The 22843-nt window shown below is 43.1% G+C and overlaps 2 protein-coding genes across 7 annotated transcripts; one reads left to right on the top strand and one right to left on the bottom strand.

Annotated features, from left to right (window-relative positions):
* Window positions 1–986: 986 nt before the first annotated feature.
* On the bottom strand, window positions 987–8580 carry LOC127335311 (uncharacterized). The gene is made up of 20 exons (XM_051361931.2): window positions 8330–8580; window positions 8006–8092; window positions 7454–7522; window positions 7068–7200; window positions 6933–6979; window positions 6432–6518; window positions 6099–6160; window positions 5735–5777; window positions 5559–5639; window positions 5185–5301; window positions 4937–5042; window positions 4665–4728; window positions 3944–3986; window positions 3436–3657; window positions 3180–3341; window positions 2936–3049; window positions 1955–2107; window positions 1688–1774; window positions 1545–1613; window positions 987–1432 (listed from the first exon to the last, which is right to left on the bottom strand). The coding sequence occupies exons 1-20, from the start codon at window positions 8459–8461 to the stop codon at window positions 1328–1330; spliced, it is 1983 nt and encodes a 660-aa protein (XP_051217891.1). The 5' UTR covers window positions 8462–8580; the 3' UTR covers window positions 987–1327.
* A 131-nt stretch (window positions 8581–8711) lies between these two features.
* Window positions 8712–19206, top strand: LOC127335312 (uncharacterized). 6 transcript variants are annotated; one of them, XR_007872701.1, is made up of 3 exons: window positions 8712–10306; window positions 10892–10979; window positions 18448–19206. XR_007872701.1 is itself a non-coding variant. In XM_051361932.1 (2 exons), exon 1 carries the CDS (start codon window positions 8777–8779, stop codon window positions 10277–10279), a length of 1503 nt encoding a protein of 500 aa, XP_051217892.1. In that variant the 5' UTR covers window positions 8712–8776; the 3' UTR covers window positions 10280–10306; window positions 10892–11319. The 6 variants fall into 6 exon arrangements, 2 of the variants coding, with proteins under 2 accessions (XP_051217892.1, XP_071682656.1); XR_011752472.1 differs by having other exon boundaries at window positions 10915–10979; XR_007872702.1 differs by lacking the exon at window positions 18448–19206 and adding an exon at window positions 11078–11319.
* Window positions 19207–22843: the final 3637 nt, after the last annotated feature.

The raw sequence follows: 22843 nt of genomic DNA on the forward strand, positions 1-22843 counted from the left end.
TGGGAAGCTATAAACGCGGCACGAAGCAGAGACGTCCTCCAAACACTCGATCCATCGCTGTTTGGGGCACGCGACTGGAGATGCTCTTATATCCTAACTGTCATATTAACATGTAGACCTTTCCAGCCTATACAACGGAACAATCATCAGTTGTCGTCAATTATCAATTTATCATGTGACTCGTCTATGCTTGTTTACCTATTAGTTATGAGTATGAGTTTGTGATTCTACATTTTGAAAATTGGCATGTACTTAATTACATGTTATTGAGTTGAGATACATGATTTTTTTTGTCAAATATGCTATCACTGAATGTAGAATTGTAAATAGCGTGTGTACTATTTAATCTTGTAAATACACGTGTGTACTATTTCATCTACCTTTTGGGTATCTAATGGGCAAAGTCAAGTTTTATATCCCGTGTGGATAGAACTTTGTACCCACTAACTTTATAGGTAGCAGTATTGCTCTACGCTATCCATACTTTACCCATTGTCATCCTTAATCGGAGTGCGACCCTAGAACGTTTGCCCTTTCAATGTTGCTTGAATGTGTAACTGAATTTAGAGGAAAGTTTGAACGAAAATTCAAGAAATCCTGCAAGGAACAGAGATACCGAAGAATTCCAATATTTTTTTGAGTGATCAGAATTCCAATATTGATTCCAAATGTCGTCCCAGTGGCAGAGCTGAGCGAGCACGCATGCGTGTCGTGTGAGGCGTTGGAAGTTGACGATGCTAGCCGAAGCAATTAAACTGGGTAGTCAAAGTCTCACGGATGGCAGGCAGAAACAATGCACAACCCTCCGCTGCTTCGTGCTACACGAATTACGCAGCACTCTTTGTGTGCTGAGCTTCTTTGTGCCGAACAAAGCTCGTGTTACAGGTAGCCCGGTGATGGCAACAGCATGGAAGGATTACGCATCTCGCAGACAAACCAAGTAGGTGCGTACTCCGTACTTATTACTGTACCAACCAAACCGTACATAATCGCCAAAAGCTTATTTAGATTAATTATATCACAAAGCTCTTGCAACACCACTCACGTTCATCATTTCGCCCACAAGATACCACTACACGTCTACACCACACCAGTGCAGCTGTAATTCTGTAAAGGATGAAACTGCTACAGTAGCATAGCATGTATAGTGATGTACCTAGCAAATTCCTATGAAAAGTAAATAAAAATGTAAACAAATTAAAAACTCTTCGAAGGCATGTCTGACATACATCAAGTCCAAACACCTTGGAAAAATATGTGTTCATAAATTATATGTTCTACGGACATGCTTGCTTGGCTATGGGCTCCCTGGGGAACCAACACTATCTCATCTTCCTGCACTCTTCTGCTTGCCTTTCTTCATGTCTTTCTTGGAACTGGTTGCCCCGCTGGCTTCTTCCTCTGCCTTCTGCTCAGCCTCCAGCACAGCCAGCTGAAATGGCACACAAGTGAGTTGATATGTAAGGACCCAATATTTTTATTCTAGACTAGATGTTCTGAATTTCCTCAAAAGCAAGGTACTAGCTGCAGCACAAAAAGATCACCTCGTCCAGTATGGGTTTCAGTTCCTTGAATCGAGTCTCGGCAAGATCAAAACCATCCTTGCGAAGCTCCTGGCATCAGGTGTTCAAGATTAAGTACAACATACAACCCACAGCAGGATAAAAGAGAAGCAACGCGAAGTAACCTTTCCAGTGTGTTCAGTGTGCTCGTAGGCAGCCATTTGCCAGTACATATTTGTTCTCTTGTAGAAATCTCTCAGTGATTCTCCCGGCTTCAAAATAAACAAATGAAAATTAATATAAAAAAACAATTTGGCTTTCAGACTGCAGGTAACAAACAGTTGGCAAAAATGTTGCTCTACAATTAACATCCAAAGGATGACCTTTGTTGCCCTGTGAGAATCCACAAAGAACAGAAAAGATAAAACAATCCTAATAAATTACAGCATTACCGTTGGGGTCCTTTGAGAATCCGAAAGACCGAGGATAACCCTGATTTGTTCTATCCGGGCACGCTTCTCTTTCCTGCGCAGATTCTTACGTTCACCCTTCAGTAGAGACACTGCACCCGACATATCTACATTCTTCTCAGCCTCTTCATCAGACTACACAAGCATGCAGAGAAATCCAATTTATGACCACACAAATGATTGAAAACTATAGTCGCTAAGGAAAAGAAGGATAAACATCAGCATATATCTCAACTCAGCCATGAGATTGACCATATTAGTCAAAAGCATCCCCACTTCTTTTCTAATGTCCAACTAGGTTAATTCATCACAAACCAGAGCTCTCTGACGTTATCGATGGCTTAAAATTTTCATTACTGACTGTACCAACCAAAAGCTACAGTAAAAATAAAATAATTATGCTGGCAGCTCAAGTTGACCTCCCATGCAAACATGCCTAACTTGACTATAGCATATCGTTCATGAATGACAAGATATAACAATAAACTAACATAGGAGCCTTCCTAGTACTAAATATTAAAGCAACAAAATACTATAGTATCAGCTCTATCGGAAAAACGTCATGCTATGATGCTCTTAAGGCTTTCGTTACTATTCCTCAAATGGAAAGTGTACCGGTTTCTGGCTGGCTCATCTACTATGCTGTATTTTAGCCTAACTCCTATACTCAACTTAAGTTCTTGAAACGAAAGAGCATGGCAATGAGCAGGTTATCTGGGTTTCTGGCAACAATTGTGATGAACATCAAACTAAAATCATTTTCCCCGTTTTCCAAACATTCTTGAAAAAAGTTAATTTCCACATGTCATGAAAATGTAGAACTGATTAAGATCAGATAAATCAGCCACAGTCCACGTTAACTCAGCCAAACTTTATACAACATCACTATGGCTAGCAGGAAGCAGGAGAAACCAAGTAATACTGCTCTACATATGCATAGAAACATTAAATCATAGTGCATACCTCTTCATCCTCTTCATCTGTCTGCATAGCATCATCATCACTATCATTTTCATCGTCCTCATCCTCGTCATCATCCTCATCATCAGAAATTTCTAACCATTCAGATTCAGATGCCTACACAAAAATGGATAGCAAGGATGGGTTCCAATTATTTTGGGAAGAACTATAAAATGACTAGCAGATAATTTGTTGAATACTCGCAAAAAAATGAACGATATCAGGGGAAAGGCAATATGCAACTGACCGGTATGATACACTTCCACTCATCTAGTTTACTAAGGTTAAGTGAATATAAATCATCAAGAGTAATTTCTCTATCTTTCACTTCCATCATTCCTCCATATAAGTATAGCATATCTTTCCCTACAGCCATTGATGCATTGATACGACCAATGGGTTTAATTGCCTGTCAGTGCCAAAAAATCATGAGCAACAGAAGTATCAGTGAGATGTAAACATCTAAAATGGTTTACAAATAATCATATAAGTTAGGAAATAACCTCTGGGGCTGCTTCTTCTGCTGCTGAATCAGAGATGACATCTGCATTTTCGCTTGAGCCAGCTTTAGTCAAGGATAGACTCTTGGTCAAGTGATTAGAAACTCCATGGACTTCAGATTGACCATCAGTAGCTTCTTCTGAGTCGTTCATGGTAGTATCATCCTCATTACCAATATTGGTTTCTGAATCATTCACTGTTTCTTTTCTTTTGGTATCCTTTGTCTATGCATAGTAAACAACCATCAGCATATACTAATAAAGCATTCAAGACAGCTAAATGTGGCACTAGCTAAGCAAATATTCAGAATTTTATCGAATATTTAAATTCAAAATATGAGCGCGTATACACAATAGTTATACTCTAACCACAAAATTAGTTGTCTATCTCACATTTTACTAAAGGCATTTCTGCAGAGTAAATTCTACAGTAGACATGGCTGATCACAATATTATCAATGATAAATAGAGACATGGCTGATCACAGTATTACACCAATTTGAGGAATCACCTTATTCTTAGCAGGCTTGTCTTTCCTGAGCTCTAAAGGATACCTGAGACATCCAAGGACAACAATCAGTTCAACATACAAAGGAAATGCAAAAAATAAATTAGAAACAACAAACTTTCACATTTAAACTACGAATATGTGAACTGCCAGGGAGTAAATATGTAACCAGTGTCAAACTGTCATTGACACCCAAAATCACTGCATAATTCTTCAAAAGAAAAGCATATCCTTGGTGAATTAAAAGTGATGGCAAGAGTACTATGGCCGCAAGAACATCACAAGGGGAAGTTCAGTCCAAGAAAATAGTAGTTCACATATTCAATTTATGATATGAAAAGTTGGCCAAAAGCTAAAAGTATGATGTGGTCGACTGTGCACCGTTGCTTTGTTAGATGTAGCAGCTGCAGTAGTTTGTTGGACCAAGCTGATGTGTCCAATTTGAAAACATAATACTCACAGAATTCTAAGGTTTCTTTATTTTATTATGCCGTAAGAAGAATTCTTCCATTCTATACCCAAAATAGGAACAGACAAATAAGCAGGGCTATAACTAACTTAATCTGAATTTATCCCACAGAGCAACTATTGTCTTAGTCGTTCTTATTAACATTGCCACCGGATGTTGGTGCCTGCTTTGTCGAGTTTTTCTGTAACTAACCTAATTTGCTCGAAAATAATGGAAATATCAAAGTTGCAGAAATGATGCTAAAATGGAGCGTACCAACGGTGATTGTCTAACTGGAATCCGTACAGCTCGTTCATGAACATGCTCATAAGGACATCAGCTACATTCACAGAAATTTGGAGAGAAATTAGCAAAGGCTTCACAACATGGAAATATCCCTTGAGCTTGAAAACTTGAAGTGGCTCTTTTGGTTTGTGGATTTGACCATCTCAATCACCAAAAAGGGGAACCAAGCGCACCTGATATTTCAAATATGAAGCAGAAGAACCTAAGTAGTTAAGCATAGAGCAAAGTTCAGTTCAAGTTACCTTCAACTTCCATATCTACAACGCCACCGAAAAGGACAGCCCTTTTCTTGTGAACACACATAGAAAACCCGGCTCTGGGACCAGGTGGCATCCCAGTCTTCTTAACCTATCAAGAATTCAGGTCGGAAACAGGTAAATATTTCAGCATTCAGCTGTGATATGCAGATCTTGAAGAAAAAAGAACTCAAGATGGCTTAAGTACGTCATGTACATGGGGTACAGAACTCAAGAGAAATGCAAGAACTGACCTTATTCCACTCCCAAGTACGAGGATCAAGAGACCACATATCTGCATGGACTGTCCCTTTTTCTGATGCATTTTTGTCAGAAGAAACTTCTTTAAAATATCCACCATACATATATATCTACAGAAAAACAACCATTACACTTACATATTGAATCAATAAAGGACACAGCATAACAGGTTTATGCCATGCTTATTGAATGTCTATTGACACTTCCCGCAAAAAAGAATGTCTATTGACACAAAAATTAAAGATGCCAGAACTGGTTGCTCGGAGCAAGATTTTGATTATTTTTTTGAACACATGCAGCATGCAGTGTCCAGGTCAGAGCAAAGTATCAACACATTAACTACCTACGTAAAAGAACAGAGGCTTGCCTGATCTTGGTAAACAAGAAGTTGAAAGCCACTTCTTGGGCTTGGCCACAGGCACCCAGGGCGAGGCTTAATTTCTTCCCACTAAAATACCAACATTATCAGTAACAGCTTTACGTGTTACTAATACATGCATTATGTTACACACAATGCTGAATGAAAAACATGGTCTTACTCACCTTGAAATTATCCAAATCAAAAACATGCAGATCATTGTAGTACCTGCAGAAGGATATGGTCAAGCAAATCCATATCATACAATGTCATTAATTATTCAACATAATCTACATCACTAGTTCTTTCTGTGTTTACTTGTGGATGACAAATTGTAAGAAGCAAATCCATATCATACAATGTCATTAATTATCAACACACTCCACATCACTAGTTTTTCTGTGTTTACTTCTGCATGACCAACTGTAAGAATTATACAGCCTATATTATTACTCAAGTGACTGCAAGTTGTAACTATCCATAACTAAATATGACTGAAGTAACTTGGCCACAAGCTAAACACAGGTCATACAAGTTAACTGCACTAACCTCACTTCCCTAAGGGTGTCATAAAAGCCGCCAAATAGCACAATCTTGTGCTTGTAAAGGACCTGCAGAAAGAAACACAGACCAGCTTACAAATGACTAAAGGGACAAAATATTGATAGTAATAAAATTCATAATATGGGCCAATTATACTAATTCACTTATTTACTAAGATCAATCCACCAAACGAGATTGCATCACAACCTCATTCTTCCTCCAACTTCTAGTGCTACAGGAATAATACTATGCTTGCAGCCTAGTGCTCATAGTGCAGAAAACATTGAGGCAAAAGGGACCATTACAGTTAACAAGTAGTTCCGACATAATTGCACTAACCATTCTGTGTCCTGAACGTGCACTTGGGCATCCCTTAGCAAGAATTTGTTCCCATTGATTTGTTTTGAGATCCAGCGTCCAAAAGTCCTGCGGTAGAAAACCAGCCAAGGGATAAGAGATGTACCATATTCATGATTGCTGAATTTCAGATACATACTAACAGTGGGTACATACTAACAGACAGATATTTACCCTATGATCGTAAATAAATAGGCAAGAAAGAAACCAGGAAAAAAATAGTATATGTCTAGCAATTTCAAGTCAAATAACAGGTGACTGTTAAAGAGAAATGTTTAACTTATAGTTTAATAGACATATCACATATAGGATTAGCGTTTCTCTTGGTCCAAGTTTGAAAAACAAGACAAACGTAAATCCTTTCTGAAGTCTGAATCTATTGCCAGTCTATCATTGCAGATATGTTAAACGCTTGATGCCAAGAAAGCATTCCCAAAATAGTAATTAGAAAATTTATTTACACTAACATTATTTGCTTTCTACCTTGTAATGATGAAAACGTTCTTGGTTTGGTGAAGTAAATTCTCCACCTGAAACATCAAAAGAAAAAATGAATCCAGTAGACTGAAATAGCAACTTTACTTATATAATGTCTTCATGAGTGTAAAGTTATATTACCAAACATGTATACGTTATTCTTCCAGGCAACCGTCTGGTGAGCACTTCGTGGAGGTGGACTGTTAGGACTAGATACCAACTTCCACTCATTTTTTTCCACATCGTACCGATAAAGGTCACCATAAACGAAGGTCTGCGAAAACACACAGCCAATATTCAGCACTACTGGAATTGTTTACCTTGAAGTGGGAACTAGTAAAAAGTCCAAGAAAGAGATTAAGCGACCATTGCATTACTGTGAAAGTGCAATGACAGAAAATACAACAGTGTATGAAGGAACACCAAAAATCCTCATGACAGAGCAAGGAAAAACATCAGAATATATTAATCATATCTTCATATCAGGTGGGATGAACAGTAAAAATCACAGAAGATATGTTCTCCACCTTACTACCATTGTAGAACTCTCCCCCATACAGGATCAACTCTGTATCTTTCAACGGATTGATGGTAAGCTGCATTCGATAAGGAATCACGTCAAATTTTGCAACTAAATCTTCATAAAATTTACTTGCACAGCTGAAAAGGTATCTGGTGTTTACTGTTTATCATTTACAGACAATATAAGTAACACGAATTAATTATCATACTTTAATAAATAAAAGACATGCAAATAGCACTCAATAAATAAAGAACTTTTATTTGGGCATAGCTAATTCCCTAATGAAAAAACCTAACAAGTTTGTACTTGGGGCAAATGGTAGGTTCATTCATGCATCAGTATCACCAAATGATCATCATTTTCAGTCGAATAACACCCCAATCATTTTTAATAAAAATAACTCCAGTAAAATTCTCATAGCTCATACATAACCTAAGCACCCAAACAAGATTCACAAGCATGTAAAATTAAGGTTACCCAGTTTGTTTCAACTACAGAACCAGCACATATGGAAAACCGAGCAGTGACCACCATTCGAAGGTCAGCAAGGCCTTACCGAGCCATTGGACCGGGGAGATGGTGCAGGGACGTTGTCATCCACATGGACCTCCTTCTTCTTTGCCTCCTCCTTCTGTATGCTTTTCTGTAGTAAAAATAAGAACACAATGGTGCGAAATCCATCAGGTAGTGGCAGCGGGATAAAGTGAGCAAAACGCATATGCTGAAGTAAACACTCCAGATTTCCAATTAACGGACTCTGTTAGCAGATTCAGAACAGCAGCTGAACGGAGCGCAGCAAGCAGGCAAGAACTGGAAAGGCGAGCTGATCGAACTAGACGGGCTGGAGCGAGGTGAGGCGGAGAGGGGAGAGAGTACTGACGAGGATGGCGTCGATGTCGTCCTCCTCGCCGACCTTGCCGGCCTCGCGGCGGGCGCGCTTCTCCTCCCCCTTGGCCGTCTTCCTCTCCGTCTTCTCCTTGCCCTTCCCCGGCTTCTTCTGCTTCTTCCCCATCTCTCCGGCTTCTCAAGCTCTCTCGCCCCTTCTTGGCTGCTTCACTTCTCTGACGCGGTGGCGGTGGCGGTGGCGGGCGGCGGAGGCGGAGCTAAAACCTTGCGGGGAGAAGGGAAGAGAAGGGAAGCTGTGTGGTAACTAGGGTGGCGCCGTCGCTCAAATTGGGCCTTTGTGGGCCAATTTCCTATTTTTCAAGACATTGGGCCCAGAAGGTCACCCTCGTCGACAAAAAGGAATAGCAAAATACATTTGTCCACAAAAAAAAAAAAGAGCAAACTCGACATTCCCTAACCTCGCGTCGGCGGCTAGCCGGAGATGGAGACGGAGGTGGAGATGGAGATCGATCCCGTCCGTCCGAGCGAATCCAGGGGAGGAAGACCGGCCGAGGAGCGGGAGGAGGCCAACCCCTTCGTCTCCCGGAAGAAGGTGAAAGTTCCGGAGAAGATTGAGTCCGTTCTCGCGGAGGAGCTGAAGGACCTCGAGGAGGAGCTCTCGCACGCCGCCCGGACCGAGCGTGAGAACAGCAAGCTGACCGAGATCGTCAAGGGAATGGGGCCGCTCGAAGTAGAGGAGGCCTTGTCGATCGGCCACCGGCGGAAGGTGGAGAAGCCGGACAAGGGGAAGGCCGTGCACGAACGGCAACCGGAGGCGGAGTTGGAGGAAGCGCTCTCCCTCGCTGTCCGGAGCGGGCTGGCGGCTGAGGAGGTGAGGAAGTTCCTCCGCTTCGCTGTCTTGTCCAATCTAATGGACTACGACGTCCACTCTCTGGCCGTCAAGAGCGGGCTCGAGGATGAGGACGCCGTCTCCCTCGCCAAGAACTTCCTCACCATGTACAGGATCGTATTCAGAGCTCTACACGCTCAGCTCCTCGGATCCTTCGACAGGCGACGGTTTGATCCCGAGCTGTGTCAATGGAAGAGATTCGGTCGCTTCTTCACCGAGAGGAAGAAAAAAGGCCCCGAGGGGATCCCCTTCCTTCTCTTCAAGATCAAGGCGTCCGCCAAGAACGCGAAGGTGACGTGGTGGCGGAAGGAGTACGCCCACTTCCCCCCGGAGCGGTCAGGGTACACTGGTGTTCTGCGCTTGGCTCGCCTCGTCGTCGGTAGAGATGGGTCGCCTCGTCTGGAGGAGGCTGGTGAGGACGGGCAGCCGGGCGCCCTCTCACACGGTAATGGCAGGTACACGTCGTCTGCTCGCAGAGTGGGCGTCCTCAAAGACGGCTGGCTCAGTCCGCTTGACGAGGTCGCCGTGGTCAGGAGGTTGCCCGGCGGCGAGGGGATTTATATCATGTCCTACGTGGATGGACTTGGTGTTAAGCTTGGTGAATTTCTCTTCGTCTTACACATGGCATGGACCGTCGCCTTGAGTTTCACTGAGCGGGCGTTCTACGTCTCCTCGGAGTTCACGGAGGAGACGCTGTATGCTGTTCCTGGTGTCCATTTCATAGACATTACCATCCCCGTGGAACATCTGATCAAGAAGCTTTACCAGATGTATGAGCAGGAGGAGCAAGATAAGAAGACGATGCTTGAGAAACAAGACCCTATGGAGATGGTGTGCCAACAGGAGGAGTTGGGGTCGAGATTGGAGAACGAAGAGAGGAAGAAGGAGGATCTGCGCAGGAGAAAGGAACATAAACTCCAGCCCAAAAATAAAAGGGAGGCGTTTCGCCTTGTAAAGAAGGCAACAAGAATACAAAACGAACAAAGGCAGAATGAAGGATATGATGAAGATTGCGTTAGGTGGCTGGAAGAATCTGATTGGGTGCTGCCATTCGATGAAGTGGCTAAGCCAGGAGAGGCCCAACAAACTTCTTGAGGAGACTATGAAGCCCGTAGAAGAAAAGTAAGTGTGATAGTCTTATTTCTCCTATGCACCATGATTTTTGGTTCACTTGTCTATCATTTTCTATGAACATATCCAGATAAGAACCAAAATCCCGTCAGCTATGAAATTGCAGTTTATTAGCATGATTCTTTTGATGTACATTATGGCCTCCTTTGTCCTTAATAGGACCACAGTGGGGAAATACCACATGCTGATTTACACATAGGATAGTAAAATTATCTGGATCTCACCAAAATCATTGTAGTCTAAAATCTGTTTGTCATCTACGCTTTTGAAATGTCAGTTTTGTAGTCTCTTGGAGGCTTGTGGATTGCGGCATAGGGGTACGGTTGGCTGTACTCCTGGTGGCAAACTCCAGGCTAATAATTTGACGTGCGTAGATGCAAGTTATCCCTGAAAGGAAAAAAAATATCAGAATCCTTGCGCTGACGCTTGTGATAGGTGGCTGAATAGTTGTTCCATGTCATTTTTTCGAAAGAAATTCCAGTTTATAGCCTAACAAGAATGTAAGATGTTCTACTCCAAACTTCAAAGACGTATGGGTTAACGATGTGACTCAATTGTGTCTGATGTTGTCTGCAGTGATCTGCTGAAACTTGGTGAAGGTGGGATCAGGGGAATTTTTTATCGAACAGAATAATCATTGCCGGCATGACAAATATCTAGCAAGGTATTTTATTTTGTTTCTGATGCTTACTACTTTGTTATGTTGTTTGGCTTAATTCTTAATCTTTATGTAAGAGTAATCACTTATTGTTCTGGCAGCAGGGTCTCTTCCACCGGTTAGACTACTATATTGTTACTTTATTTTAGCTGTTACTGTAATGAATTTATATTTGTACACATAGTCATTCTAACAATATAATGGTCTGTTGGTAGTTTCAAACACTATCCGAAACCTTGAGGTGGTGTTGACAATTATTGTGCTGTATTTGGTAATCTGTCGTTGTGCCCCAGTTGTCCTATGATGTTTTGTTTTACCAGGCCTCAATATTATGTCATTAACTCAAGCAAGATTTTTTTATTTATTTGTTTGTTGAATTTTAAAACCTACAGGTTCATACAAGATTATCTTGTGAATGTTGCCTTATATGAAGAGCGTGAACTAGGTTTCCCTTCATGTTTTTCCCTTCTGCAATAGGCTATTCTTTATCCTATATAAAATAGTAAAAGTGCACTGTGACGATGTTCAGCCAATATAACTGAAACATGAAAAACAAGTACTTTTCTCTTGACATGTTTTTTCTTATCATCAACATGTATTGATTTACAGTTTCAGGAAAGCAAAAGACATGATTTGGCTATCAAAGAAATGTCATGTCAAAAGACAAATTTATTGGGCAAAAAAACAATGTTATTATTTATACAAAATGAAAGCAGAGAATAATTAATTAGAAGACAATAAGTACAATTAAGATTCAACTGTATATATGTGATTTAAGTGAAGTATATATCGTGCTGCTCACCCACTGGATGATTTGGAAGCAACACAACCAGTTCGTTTTCGATGGTGTCCAGCCCTCTGTCGCAAACCTTGTTGCGAGAATCAAGGATGAAGCAGCCATTTGGGCTACAGCCGGCATGCCAGGCCTCAGAGTTGCCCTACCCCAGACCTGGGATGTACACTGATTAACTTGTACCTTTTTGTTCTTTTCCTATTCGGAGGCCTGTAACACCAAACGTTCTACCTCTTTAATGAAATAAAATGCAAAAGCTCTTTTGTGTTTTTTCCAAAAACATTTCTCCAGAACCATTGGATGGATAATCATGAAATTTGCTTAAAGGTTTTAGACGCTCAACTTAAAAGTATCCCATTTGAAAGAAACTCTCTTTTTAGTGGATTGTCGTTGAAAAATTGTAATGTGATAAAAAAATATTTATTGATGTGTACTAATACCCAAGAGTTGTTTCCGATGGCTAGGTATTGGAAATATTTCATTTGAGTGTCTCTGCATCTGTGCAAAGGATTCCAGTAATCTTATCTGGAAGATAAAATGAAGTGTAATATTATAAACTAGTATTTGCATGATAAGAAGCACACATCTTCTCTAGAAATGAGCTTATTCTCAGTATGTCCTATGCCCTACTAACATGACTGAAGAAATGTAGAGATCAGAGGCGGCGGCTAACCTTGTGGGTGGAAGCTCACTGTCTATTCTGTCTAGGGTTACACGGTACTGAGGTGAGAATATATATAGCTCAGCCACATACACAGCAGATGGGCCACATGGGCCAGAAACATAAAGCCCAGTAACGGTTCAACACTCCCCCTCAAGATGGGTGATATATATCTATCATCCCCATCTTGTCACAAGCCAAGTTGCATTCCTTTGTTCCTAGTCCTTTTGTTAAACAATCTGCAATCTGCTGTCTAGTGTTCACATAATCAATCTTGATAATTCCAGCATCTAATTTCTCCTTGATAAAGAACCTGTCAATCTCTATATGTTTGGTTCTGTCATGTTGGACTGGATTGTTTGCTATACATATTGCTGACTTGTTATCACACCAAACATTTAAATGACCATCTCTTAGCACCTTCAGCTCACGTAAGAGATTTTTTACCCATAGCATATCACTCAATCCTTCAGACATGGCACGGTATTCAGCTTCAGCGGATGACTTTGATACGACTTGTTGCTTTTTACTCCTCCATGATACTAGGTTACCTCCAACAAATACACAATATCCTGAAGTTGACCTCCTGTCATCAAGACAACTTGCCCAATCAGCATCACTATAACCATCTATTACTAGATGTCCATTACTTCTGAACCATAACCCTTTTCCTGGAGTTCCCTTTAGGTACCTCAGAATTCGATGTACTGCATCTAGGTGACCAGTCCTTGGTTCATGCATATATCTACTTACAACGCTCACTGCATAAGCAATGTCTGGCCTTGTATGACATAAATATAGCAACCTTCCTACAAGTCTTTGATAAGTTTCCTTTTCCACCAATTCTCCAGTTCACCGTTATCTTATAATTTTGATCAATGGGGGTTGCGGTGCTCGACATTGCATCATTCCCGTGTCATTCAACGTGTCTAGAACATACTTGCGTTGTGACAACACTATGCCCCTTGCCGATCGTGCTATTTCTATCCCAAGAAAATACCTGAGTTGGCCAAGATCCTTCACCTCAAAAACCCTACTTAGACACTTCTTCAATCTGAGTATTTCAGCTTCATCATCCCCAAGAATTATGATATCATCCACATAAACAGCCGTAATAGTAATCCTTTGGTTTGAATGCCCGTAAAACACAAAGTGTGATCACCATTGCACTGCCTATATCCCATGGCACACACGGCCCTTCTAAACCGATCAAACCAGGCTCTTGGAGATTGTTTCAGACCATAGAGAGCCTTTTTTAGTTTGCACACTTTACCTCCATTTTCAAAGCAGCCATTCCTGGTGGCACCTCCATATACACCTCTTCCGAAGGTCACCATGCAAGAAGGCATTCTTCACATCAAGCCGATGTAGTGGCCATCCAAAATTAACCGCACAAGATATCAAGATCCTCACAAAGTGTTCATTTTCGCCACAGGGCAAAGGTTTCGTCATAGTCAATCCCATATGTTTGACTATATCCCCTTGCAACCAACCTTGCCTTATACCTTTCTATCTTTCCCTCCTGACTTTGTTTGACTGTAAACACCCACTTGCATCCAACAAATTTTCTTTCCATCTCGTAAGGTAGTCAACTCCCAAGTTTGATTCTTCCTTAATGCTTCCAACTCTTCTCTCATAGCAACACACCATTTAGGATCTTGTTTTGCAATCGTCCAATCGGTAGGAATATGCACTAATTGGAGAGACGCAACAAATGCCGTATGGGAGGGTGACAAGGCTTCATAAGACACATAGTTGCCGATATCATGAACATTAAACCCATATTTCTTCACAGTGTCCGCTTGTAGCTGCTCTAGTCCCCTTTCTTAGTGCAATTGGTAGGTCTCGCCGATCCTCTAGTGATATTTGAGTTCACCTCCAACGGTGCACTCGATGAACTATCTTCACAGATTGTCCGTCTTCGCAGATTGTTCTTCCTCTTGTATTTGTGACCCCTGTACCAAATTATCTTCCTCCCCCGTTCATCATTCTCCCCCGTTCAACATTCTCACGTCGCCTCCTTGTGTACACTTGAAGTTGCTTTTCTTGGCCCCGTTGTAAAGCGATTACATGGGCACCCTGTTGTGGTGCGCTTACATGGGCACCATCGCCTTCAGACTCAAGAGATCGTATCCGATCCAATCACCAAATGAGAAGGTTGACCCTTTGTTGTTGCATCGTAATTTTCTGCAGTGTGACTGCATCGTTTGTATTCTCCTCTTGATCAGCGCTCAATCGTGACGGATGATCAAGACCTTCAAACAATATGCTTAAGTCTGTTTGCTCACCATAAAAGGGTTCGTATTCACGAAAGGTGACATCCATACTCACAAAAGTTCTCCGCTCGCTTGGATTCCAGCATTTATATCCTTGTTGTCCCGGAGGATAGCCAATAAAAATGCATTTCACAGCCTTGGGATCAAGCTTACTTGCCGATGGTCCGTGATCCCCGACAAAGCAAGTACACTCGAAGACCTTGGGGGCAACAGGAAATTTGTTTTCTCCAAATAAAAGTTCACCTGGCGATTTCATGCCCAAAATCCGTGAAGGCATGCGATTAATAAGAAAGGTAGCAGTTAGAACTGCCTCACTCCATAGAAATTTCGGTACATTCATAGTGTACATGAGAGAGCGAGTTACCTCTAATATGTGTCGATTCTTTCTTTCATTACTCCATTTTGGGGAGGAGTATCTCGGGCAGGAAGTTTGATGCATGATACCTTTCTCGGATAAGAATCGCCAAATCTGTTGTTAACATACTCTGTCCCATTATCGTATCCGAGCATTTGTACTCGCACCCTAAATTGAGTGTTTACATATGCACAGAAGTCCTGAAAGCATTGAAACACCTCATCTTTGTGGCGTAAAAGATACACCCAGGTCATGCGGGTATAACAATCAATGAAGGTTACAAAATATTTCATTCCACTAATCGACATAGTAGGACATGTCCATACATCGAGTGCACAAGAGCGAAGGGAGCTATACTTCTCAGCCCCTTACTCACATAAGATGTTCTCGTATGTTTAGCATACTCACATGCATCACATTTCAGTTTGTTCATGTCTACTCTACTCATTACATCGGGACAAACTTTGCTCATCTTATCAAAGGAAATGTGCCCCATTCGACAATGATGGATCATGGCCTTGCTCTCTTTATCACCTTGGACCGCGAGCACCACCGAGTATCCTAGCAACTTAGGCTTCTCTCGGTCCAGGTACCATAACCCTCTACATCTCGATTCCGTCCCCAAGCTTCCTTCCAGTCATCCTCTCCCGAATTAAACACATATACTTATCAAGAATAATGCGGCAATCAATCTGATCCACCAGGTTACTCAAAGAGATCAAGCTCACCGGAAATGCGTGCACATGTAGGACAGAGGATAACTTTATGTTAGATGAACACCTGACATCTCCAACACCTTTTACAGTTGAGCAAGCACCATCTCAGCTTGAATGGTTTCATGGTATGTAGATGGGTACCGATTATACATCTCAAACTCTCTACTATTACCGTAACATGCCTTGAGGCACCGTAATCTAATACCCAATCGAATCAAGCTTATGAGCAGCTAGAGAGACATTTTCTCAGATACCTTTGGTGTAGACAAAATGAGCAAACTGCCCGAAGCTCGTTTCTCCTTGTCGTTCATTTTTCTTCACTTCCCCTTCAACACTTCCCCGATTCAGAGTTACCGATCTACCTCCCTCTCAGAATGTCATATTGGCTCTGGCCCCTCCTTGTGGACCGCCCGAGTTGTGGTAGTAATTTCCTCCGTTTCTGCCTCTACCACCTCTATAGTATCCCCCGCCATACCGTCGCCTCTCGAAACCTCCTCTCGCCTCGGCGAGGTGGAGCTGTACATTGATGGACAAGGTGGCCACTTACTCCACGGTTGAAGCACTCTCTCGGTCTCGGACACAAGATAGGCAGGCCTTTGTGTAAGTTCCCCTTTTCCATTGCACTTCGCCTTGTTTCCTCTTGTGCAATAGCGGCAATAGCAGCTTCAAGTGAAGGCAACCGAGTTTCATGCATCGATTCGCCCTCCTATTCTCAAAGTCTTGATTCAGACCCTTCAAAAACTTGAGCACTCGCTTGCCTTCAATCCATTTCTTTGCTGCCACAACACATTCAGTATGGGTGAGCACCAAAGGATCAAGATGATCCAAATCAGCCCACAACTGCTTCAGCTCCCCCACATAAGTCATCACTGACTTTTCACCTTGAGTGAGATCATGCAGTCTATCCTCAAGTTGAGAAACAAGCATCACATTTCCCTTACCAGAATACATCTGAGACAAAGCTTCCCATACCTCTTTTGCAGTAGGCAGTGCCTCAACAGATGCAGCAACTGGCGGTGTTAAAGAGCTGAGCAACCACGCAAGTATTCCTGAATCAGTAGTGCTCCATTTCTTCCACTCGGCACCTTGCTTCTCAACAGGTTCAACAACTTCTCCCAGAACATATCCTTCCAAAGCTTTCGTCTTCAGCAACAGCCGTCCTCTCCTAGACCAGCTCAAATAATTGCTAACACCCTCCAGTTTAATCTCGTTTGGTGCCGCCCAGCTTTTGCACCCCTCTGCTCGTGAGACTCAAGAAGTAGAGCCCCATCTCCCGACTCCGACCACGCCCGTAGCCTCTGTAGTCTTGGCGGTGAGGATCTCCGCCAGCCTGTCCAGTGCCTTTGCCAAATCGTCTCCCATGGCTCAGCCTTGCCACAACACTTCCCTCAGACCTCCTGATGCAGAACCACCAAATCCCTCGCAGCCTCCAACAGATCCACTCACTGGGTCTTCATCTCCAGCGCCACCCCCTCCATCCTCTAGAGCTCTGATACCATGTAGAGATCAGAGGCGGCGGCTAACCTTGTGGGTGGAAGCTCACTGTCTATTCTGTCTAGGGTTACACGGTACTGAGGTGAGAATATATATAGCTCAGCCACATACACAGCAGATGGGCCACATGGGCCAGAAACATAAAGCCCAGTAACGGTTCAACAAGAAATAACTCGAAGTACTAGTCAGGGTCGTAGGAGGAAGCGCTTGAACCTTAGACACTGGTACGAAATACGTAAACCCACTCATCCATTTGAGGAGATTCTTCCTGAAGAAAAAAAAGTGAAGTTCATTCTAATAAACTCATGATTCTAGCTGCCACCAAGCTTCAGATGATTAATGTAACTGATGCATGGAAGAACAAATAGTTGCCAACCCTTTAGTTGGATGCTTAATGAGCATGAGTTTACCACCATTTCTTGAGGCTAGATCGTTTTACACTAGTTCCTATTGGTATTCATGAGAATGTTTATTTGGCACTATGGTGGTGGAACCTTGTATATTTGCCTAACCATGCTTCCAACCCCATAGAAAAATAGGATTTCTGTGCTCAATTTGCATAATTTTCATGGTGTTGTATCTTTTGCCACTAGTTCCTGTTGGCAATTACTAATGAACTTGTTTTTTTGGTGCTATGGTGATGGAGCATTTCCTTTTCTACTAACCATGCTCCCAGCCCAACACACAAATAAGTATTGTTTGCATAATTGTCTATAATTTGATGTGTGAATGTATATAATTATTCAGCGCCATTGTTCTGCGTGCCCTATCTTGTTGTGTACTTCTCCAGTAGTTCTGCTTACACATGTTCACACCTGCTTTATTGAGTGAACCTACTTTTGAAACTCGAGAGCAAAATAAAGGAGTTGTTAGTTTTTTACTGCTGTACAGTGTTATGGCAACAGTTTTTGGGTCATTGATACGATGTAGTAGCTGAATTACCCTATACTTGTTTACTGCAAATGGTACTCATATATCAGGTAATTCTGGGATGTTTACAGCATCTGTAATGAACAAAATGCCACCAGTTCACAGGTTTGGGATGGTTCTAATGTTAAGCTTACTTTCAGAAGAAACTTTAATGCTGCTTTGATTGAGCAATGGCTCGAACTTGAACAATTTGTGCGAGCATTAATCTTTCTGATCACTGTGATTCTCTCATTTGTGAACATACTGCAGATGGGCAATACACCACCAGTTCCCTCTATACCATCATCAGCCATAGGGGGATTACGCCAATTTCCATACCTTCAGTCTAGACTCTGGTGGTTCCTCCCAGGGATCCATATTAACTGTGAATTCTGCAATGAACTCTAATCTATTTCTCATCTGTAATGAATTCCATCTGTGCTGCTGTTCTTTGGAGCATCTGAAAAACCAGAAATGCTATGATTTTTGACAACCAGACTTGTCTATGTGTGAAACAAGTTTGATGGCTGATCCTGAAAACAGTGAGAAAATGGCGACTGATCTTCAGGGTGGACATGGTGGTGAAGATGGATCTATTTGCGCAGCATGTCTCGGCAATTCTGCGTGCACCTGTAGCTCTCCCATGGGTATGAAGCTGGTCCTAGTTACTCTGGACACCGATCTCCAGTGGAGCGGCGATCAGCACGTTCCATGCCAACCTGCTGGTAACCTGAGGATGACGACCTCTCCCATCACACCTGGCGGGTGCAGCGCCTGGGCGCAGCTTCCGCATCAGAAAGGAGTGTTGCTACCAGCTGAAGTCACAAGAGCCAAGCTCCATCAAATCGGTGAGATCTACAGGCTCATCCGCTGATTGTTTTGGGTCCTGAGCTGATGAGTTTGTAATGTTATTTTTCCGAGAGTTCATCGTTTGCCAGATTAGGTTTTCCTGTACTTTTAGTTTATGTTCTCCTGTGTTTTGTCTCGAATATGTTTAGAACTCTCCTGGTTCATTAATAAAAATGGGACCGGGGCACCCTTAGGAATGCATCTTTTTTTTTGTCAAAGCCTATTGGCGCTTATTTATTAATTGAGAAAAGAGTTATAAACAAAGGAATTAGTAGAGCAAACAAAAGCTATATGGAGCAGAGGAGATTCCATGAGAGATAACCACTGATCGCTAGGATTGACAAAACGAAAATGCCATGAATTCATATATGTTGGGCAAGCTAGTTACAAACTACATCAACCAGCACATTACATATTGTCTTAGTAGCGAATAATATGCATAACCCATATAGAAGTTGTTCCAAGGAAGCTAGAAGAGAGACCCAGTTAGTCACAAAAAAAAAAACATCAGCAGTATAGCAAAACAGACCTATGTTGGTGACAACAGAATTTTAGAAAACAAGACTATGCTAAAATGTTTTGGACTTAGAAGTATGACAAACTTTCATTCTTAGCTAGAGAACCAAGATGTGAACTGCCTCTTTCAGCTCACAAAATCATCTGATAATACCAGAGGATATCACATTAAAATAATATGAATCCCAATGAAAGCCTTCAAGAGATTCAGGAGTGGACTCCGAATCTTTGCATATTATGGAAAAAACTGTCAGAAACAACACAAAAGAGTGGAGACAGGCAAAGCTCCGAAGTACTAAAGAATCCCTATATAATTGATCGTCTTGATGTCCCCAAGAGCTACGACTCTCTTGCCATAATCTACCGCTTCACGTAAGGCATGATCAGTCACCTTCTTGACACCTTGTGCTATTAAACATGCTTTGCCCCAGTCACGTATCGCCTGCATGTTTCTTTTTATCAGGTTGAAGAAATGTCTGTACCACGAGTTGGCGAATAGGCTCCATGAAAAGCAATGCAAACATCCCCAGACCATACAATGCTCCGCCCAGATCTTTTATTCTCTGTGCGTAAAGTTGTCAATGAGATGTATGAATTAAGAAACTTTTGCCCGGTCAACTCAAGGGGGAGTTTAATTCCCAAAGAAGAATATGAGTGACCCAGAAAGCCAAGAGGAACTGATCCTTCAACCAAAAATCCTGTGCTGGTTGGATTAGTGGGGCAGTCTCTGTCAATATTCTCATAGAAAGACCCCCTGTGGTGGTTGGATTAGTGTGGCAGTCTCTGCCCTACCTTGATGAAGTAATCTTATGAGACTGCTTGAAATGACAGGGACATAACTCATTGTGTAATTTTCAATAGCAAGATGCAAACCAGTCTTACTCGCTCCTAGCACAACTATCAAATAATCGATTCACAGGTTTATTTTGAGCAATACCAAAGGTTTAAGCAGAGAGATAAGAACACCAGTATAAACTATTGAAGCTATCACGAAAATGCAAATCTCAATGTGAAATGGGCAAATCACAGTAGTAGCTTAAGTTCGCACCAATCTAGGAAGCTGGGGCTCAATGGATCAAGAAATCAAAGGGTGTTGGTGTTGGTATGAATAAAGACCACTAAGTTCGAACATTACGGTCGACTAGAAATCATGATGATAGTGCTGGTTGGCCAAGATCAAGTAACATGAAGCTGGATGCAAGGGATCAGAAAATTAGAGTATGTTCTTGAGACGAACAAGACCATAGAGATGGAGTTAAAAGCATCTGATCGAATAGGGATGTGGGTTGGAGCTGGTATTCGTTAACCAAGAACAAGACACAAGGTAGAGAAATCTGAAGGAAAAAAAAAACGTTGGGACGAACATCACGAACGAGAACAGCACCGAAGACCGAACTAGCTATTACCACCGCGACAAGACAAACGAGAGCAGTTCGTTGGCCAAGATCAAGCAACAGGAATCTAGGGGCCTTGCTGAGGAGAAAGGAGAAGGGCGGAAGGGGGGAGGATTGGAGGAAGGATGTGTCTCGTGGAGTCCTGGGGGTGGCGCCGCCGCTCGAACTGGGCCTTCGTTTTTCCTTTTTGAGAAACGACCGTGGGCTAACTTTCTTATTTACCAAGACTTCGGGCCCACCAGGTCAGCACAAAACGTCTCAGCCTCTCAGGCTCTCGTCAAGAAAAAGGAAAAAACTAAAACTAGAGAACCCTAACCTCTCGTCGGCGGCGAGCCGGAGATGGAGGTGAAGATGGAGATCGATCCCTCCCACACGAGTGAATCTAGGGCACGGCGACCGGCCGAGGATCTGGAGGAGTCCTTCCCCTTCGTCGCCCGGAAGAAGGTGAAAAATCCGGAGCCCGTTCTGGGATGGCAACTGGCGGAGGAGTTGAAGGATCTGAAAGAGATGCTCTCGCTCGCCGCCCGGACCGAGCGTGAGAACAGCAAGCTGATCGAGGTCGTCGACGGAATGGGACCGCTAGGCATAGAGGAGGCCCTCTCAATCGGCTACCGGAGGAAGGTGGAGAAGCCGGAGGAGGGGAAGGCCGTTCATGAATGGCAACCGGATGCGGAGTTGGAAGAGGCTCTCTCCCTCGCCATGCGGAGCGGGCTGATGGCCGAGGAGACGAAGAAGTTCCTCCGCGTCGCTGTCTTGTCCAACCTGACGGACCACGACGTCCGCTCCCTCGCCGTCAATAGCGGGCTCGAGGACGAGCATGCCGCCTCCCTCACCAAGAACTTCCTCACGATGTACAGGATCGTATTCACCGCTCTACATGCTGACCTCCTCGCCTCCTTCGACAGGGTACGGTTTGATCCTGAGCTATCTCAGTGGGAGAGATTCGGTCGCTTCGTCAAGGAGAGGAAGAACAAGGGTCCCGAGGCGACCCCCTTCCTTCTCTTCAAGATCAAGGCCTGCGCCAAGAACGCCAAGGTGTCGTGGTGGCGGAAGGAGTACGGCCACTTCCCTCCGGAACGGCAAGGGTACACTGCTGCTCTGCGCGTGGCTCGCCTCGTCGTCGGCAGAGATGGGTCGTTTCATCTGGAGGAGGCTGGTGAGGACGGGCAGCCGGGCGCGCTCTCGCACGGTGTCGGCAGTTACAGCTGGCCGGATCCCAGAGTGGGCGTCCTCAAAGATGGCTGGCTCAGCCCGCGCAACGAGGTCGCCGTCGTCAGGAGGATGCCCGGCGGCGACGGGATTTCGATCATGTCCTACGTGGATGAGCTTGGTGTTAAGCTTGGTGAATTTATGTTCGTGTTGCATATGGCATGGACCGTCGCCTTGAGCTTCACGGAGCGGGCGTTCTACGTCTCCTCGAAGTTCACAGAGGAGACACTGTATGCCGTTCCTGGCGTCAATTTCATAGACATCACCGTCCCTGTGGAGAATCTGATCGAGAAGCTTTACCAGATGTATGAGCAGGAGGAGCAAGATAAGAAGATGCTGAGTACTAGAGGAACTCGGGCCGGTACTAGAGGTGGAAAAGAGGAAGAAAATGGAGGATACGCGGAGGAGAAAGGAAGAGAAACTCCAGCGCAAAGAAAAAAGAGAGGTGGCTCATCAGATTAAGATGGCAACAAGAATTGGGAAAGAACAAAGGCAGAATGAAGATGAGGAAGATTGCTTTTGCACTCCAGTACTCATGTGTCCGGAAGAATCCGATTGGGTGCAGCCACTAGATGAAGAGATGTGGCAAAGCGAGGAGGCCCAAAGAATTTTGTAAGGAGACTAGTTATCAGTTGACGAGAAAGATTTCATTTCCCAACGCAAATATTCACTAACAAAAACTTAGGCTCCATTTGGGA

This window comes from Lolium perenne, chromosome 2 (genome assembly GCF_019359855.2).
Source record: "Lolium perenne isolate Kyuss_39 chromosome 2, Kyuss_2.0, whole genome shotgun sequence".
Classification (NCBI taxonomy): Eukaryota; Viridiplantae; Streptophyta; class Magnoliopsida; order Poales; family Poaceae; genus Lolium; species Lolium perenne.

What these genes read in the sequence shown, in the direction of transcription:
- LOC127335311 (XM_051361931.2), bottom strand. Translation starts at nt 8,461, where the DNA reads ATGGGGAAGAAGCAGAAGAAGCCGGGGAAGGGCAAGGAGAAGACGGAG. An exon ending in AACGTTTTCATCATTACAAG is followed by an intron (nt 6,519 to 6,932) that starts GTAGAAAGCAAA and finishes TTTCTACCGCAG; the next exon opens with GACTTTTGGACGCTGGATCT. An exon ending in TTCTTGTTTACCAAGATCAG is followed by an intron (nt 5,302 to 5,558) that starts GCAAGCCTCTGT and finishes GTTTTTCTGTAG; the next exon opens with ATATATATGTATGGTGGATA.
- LOC127335312 (XM_051361932.1), top strand. Translation starts at nt 8,777, where the DNA reads ATGGAGACGGAGGTGGAGATGGAGATCGATCCCGTCCGTCCGAGCGAA.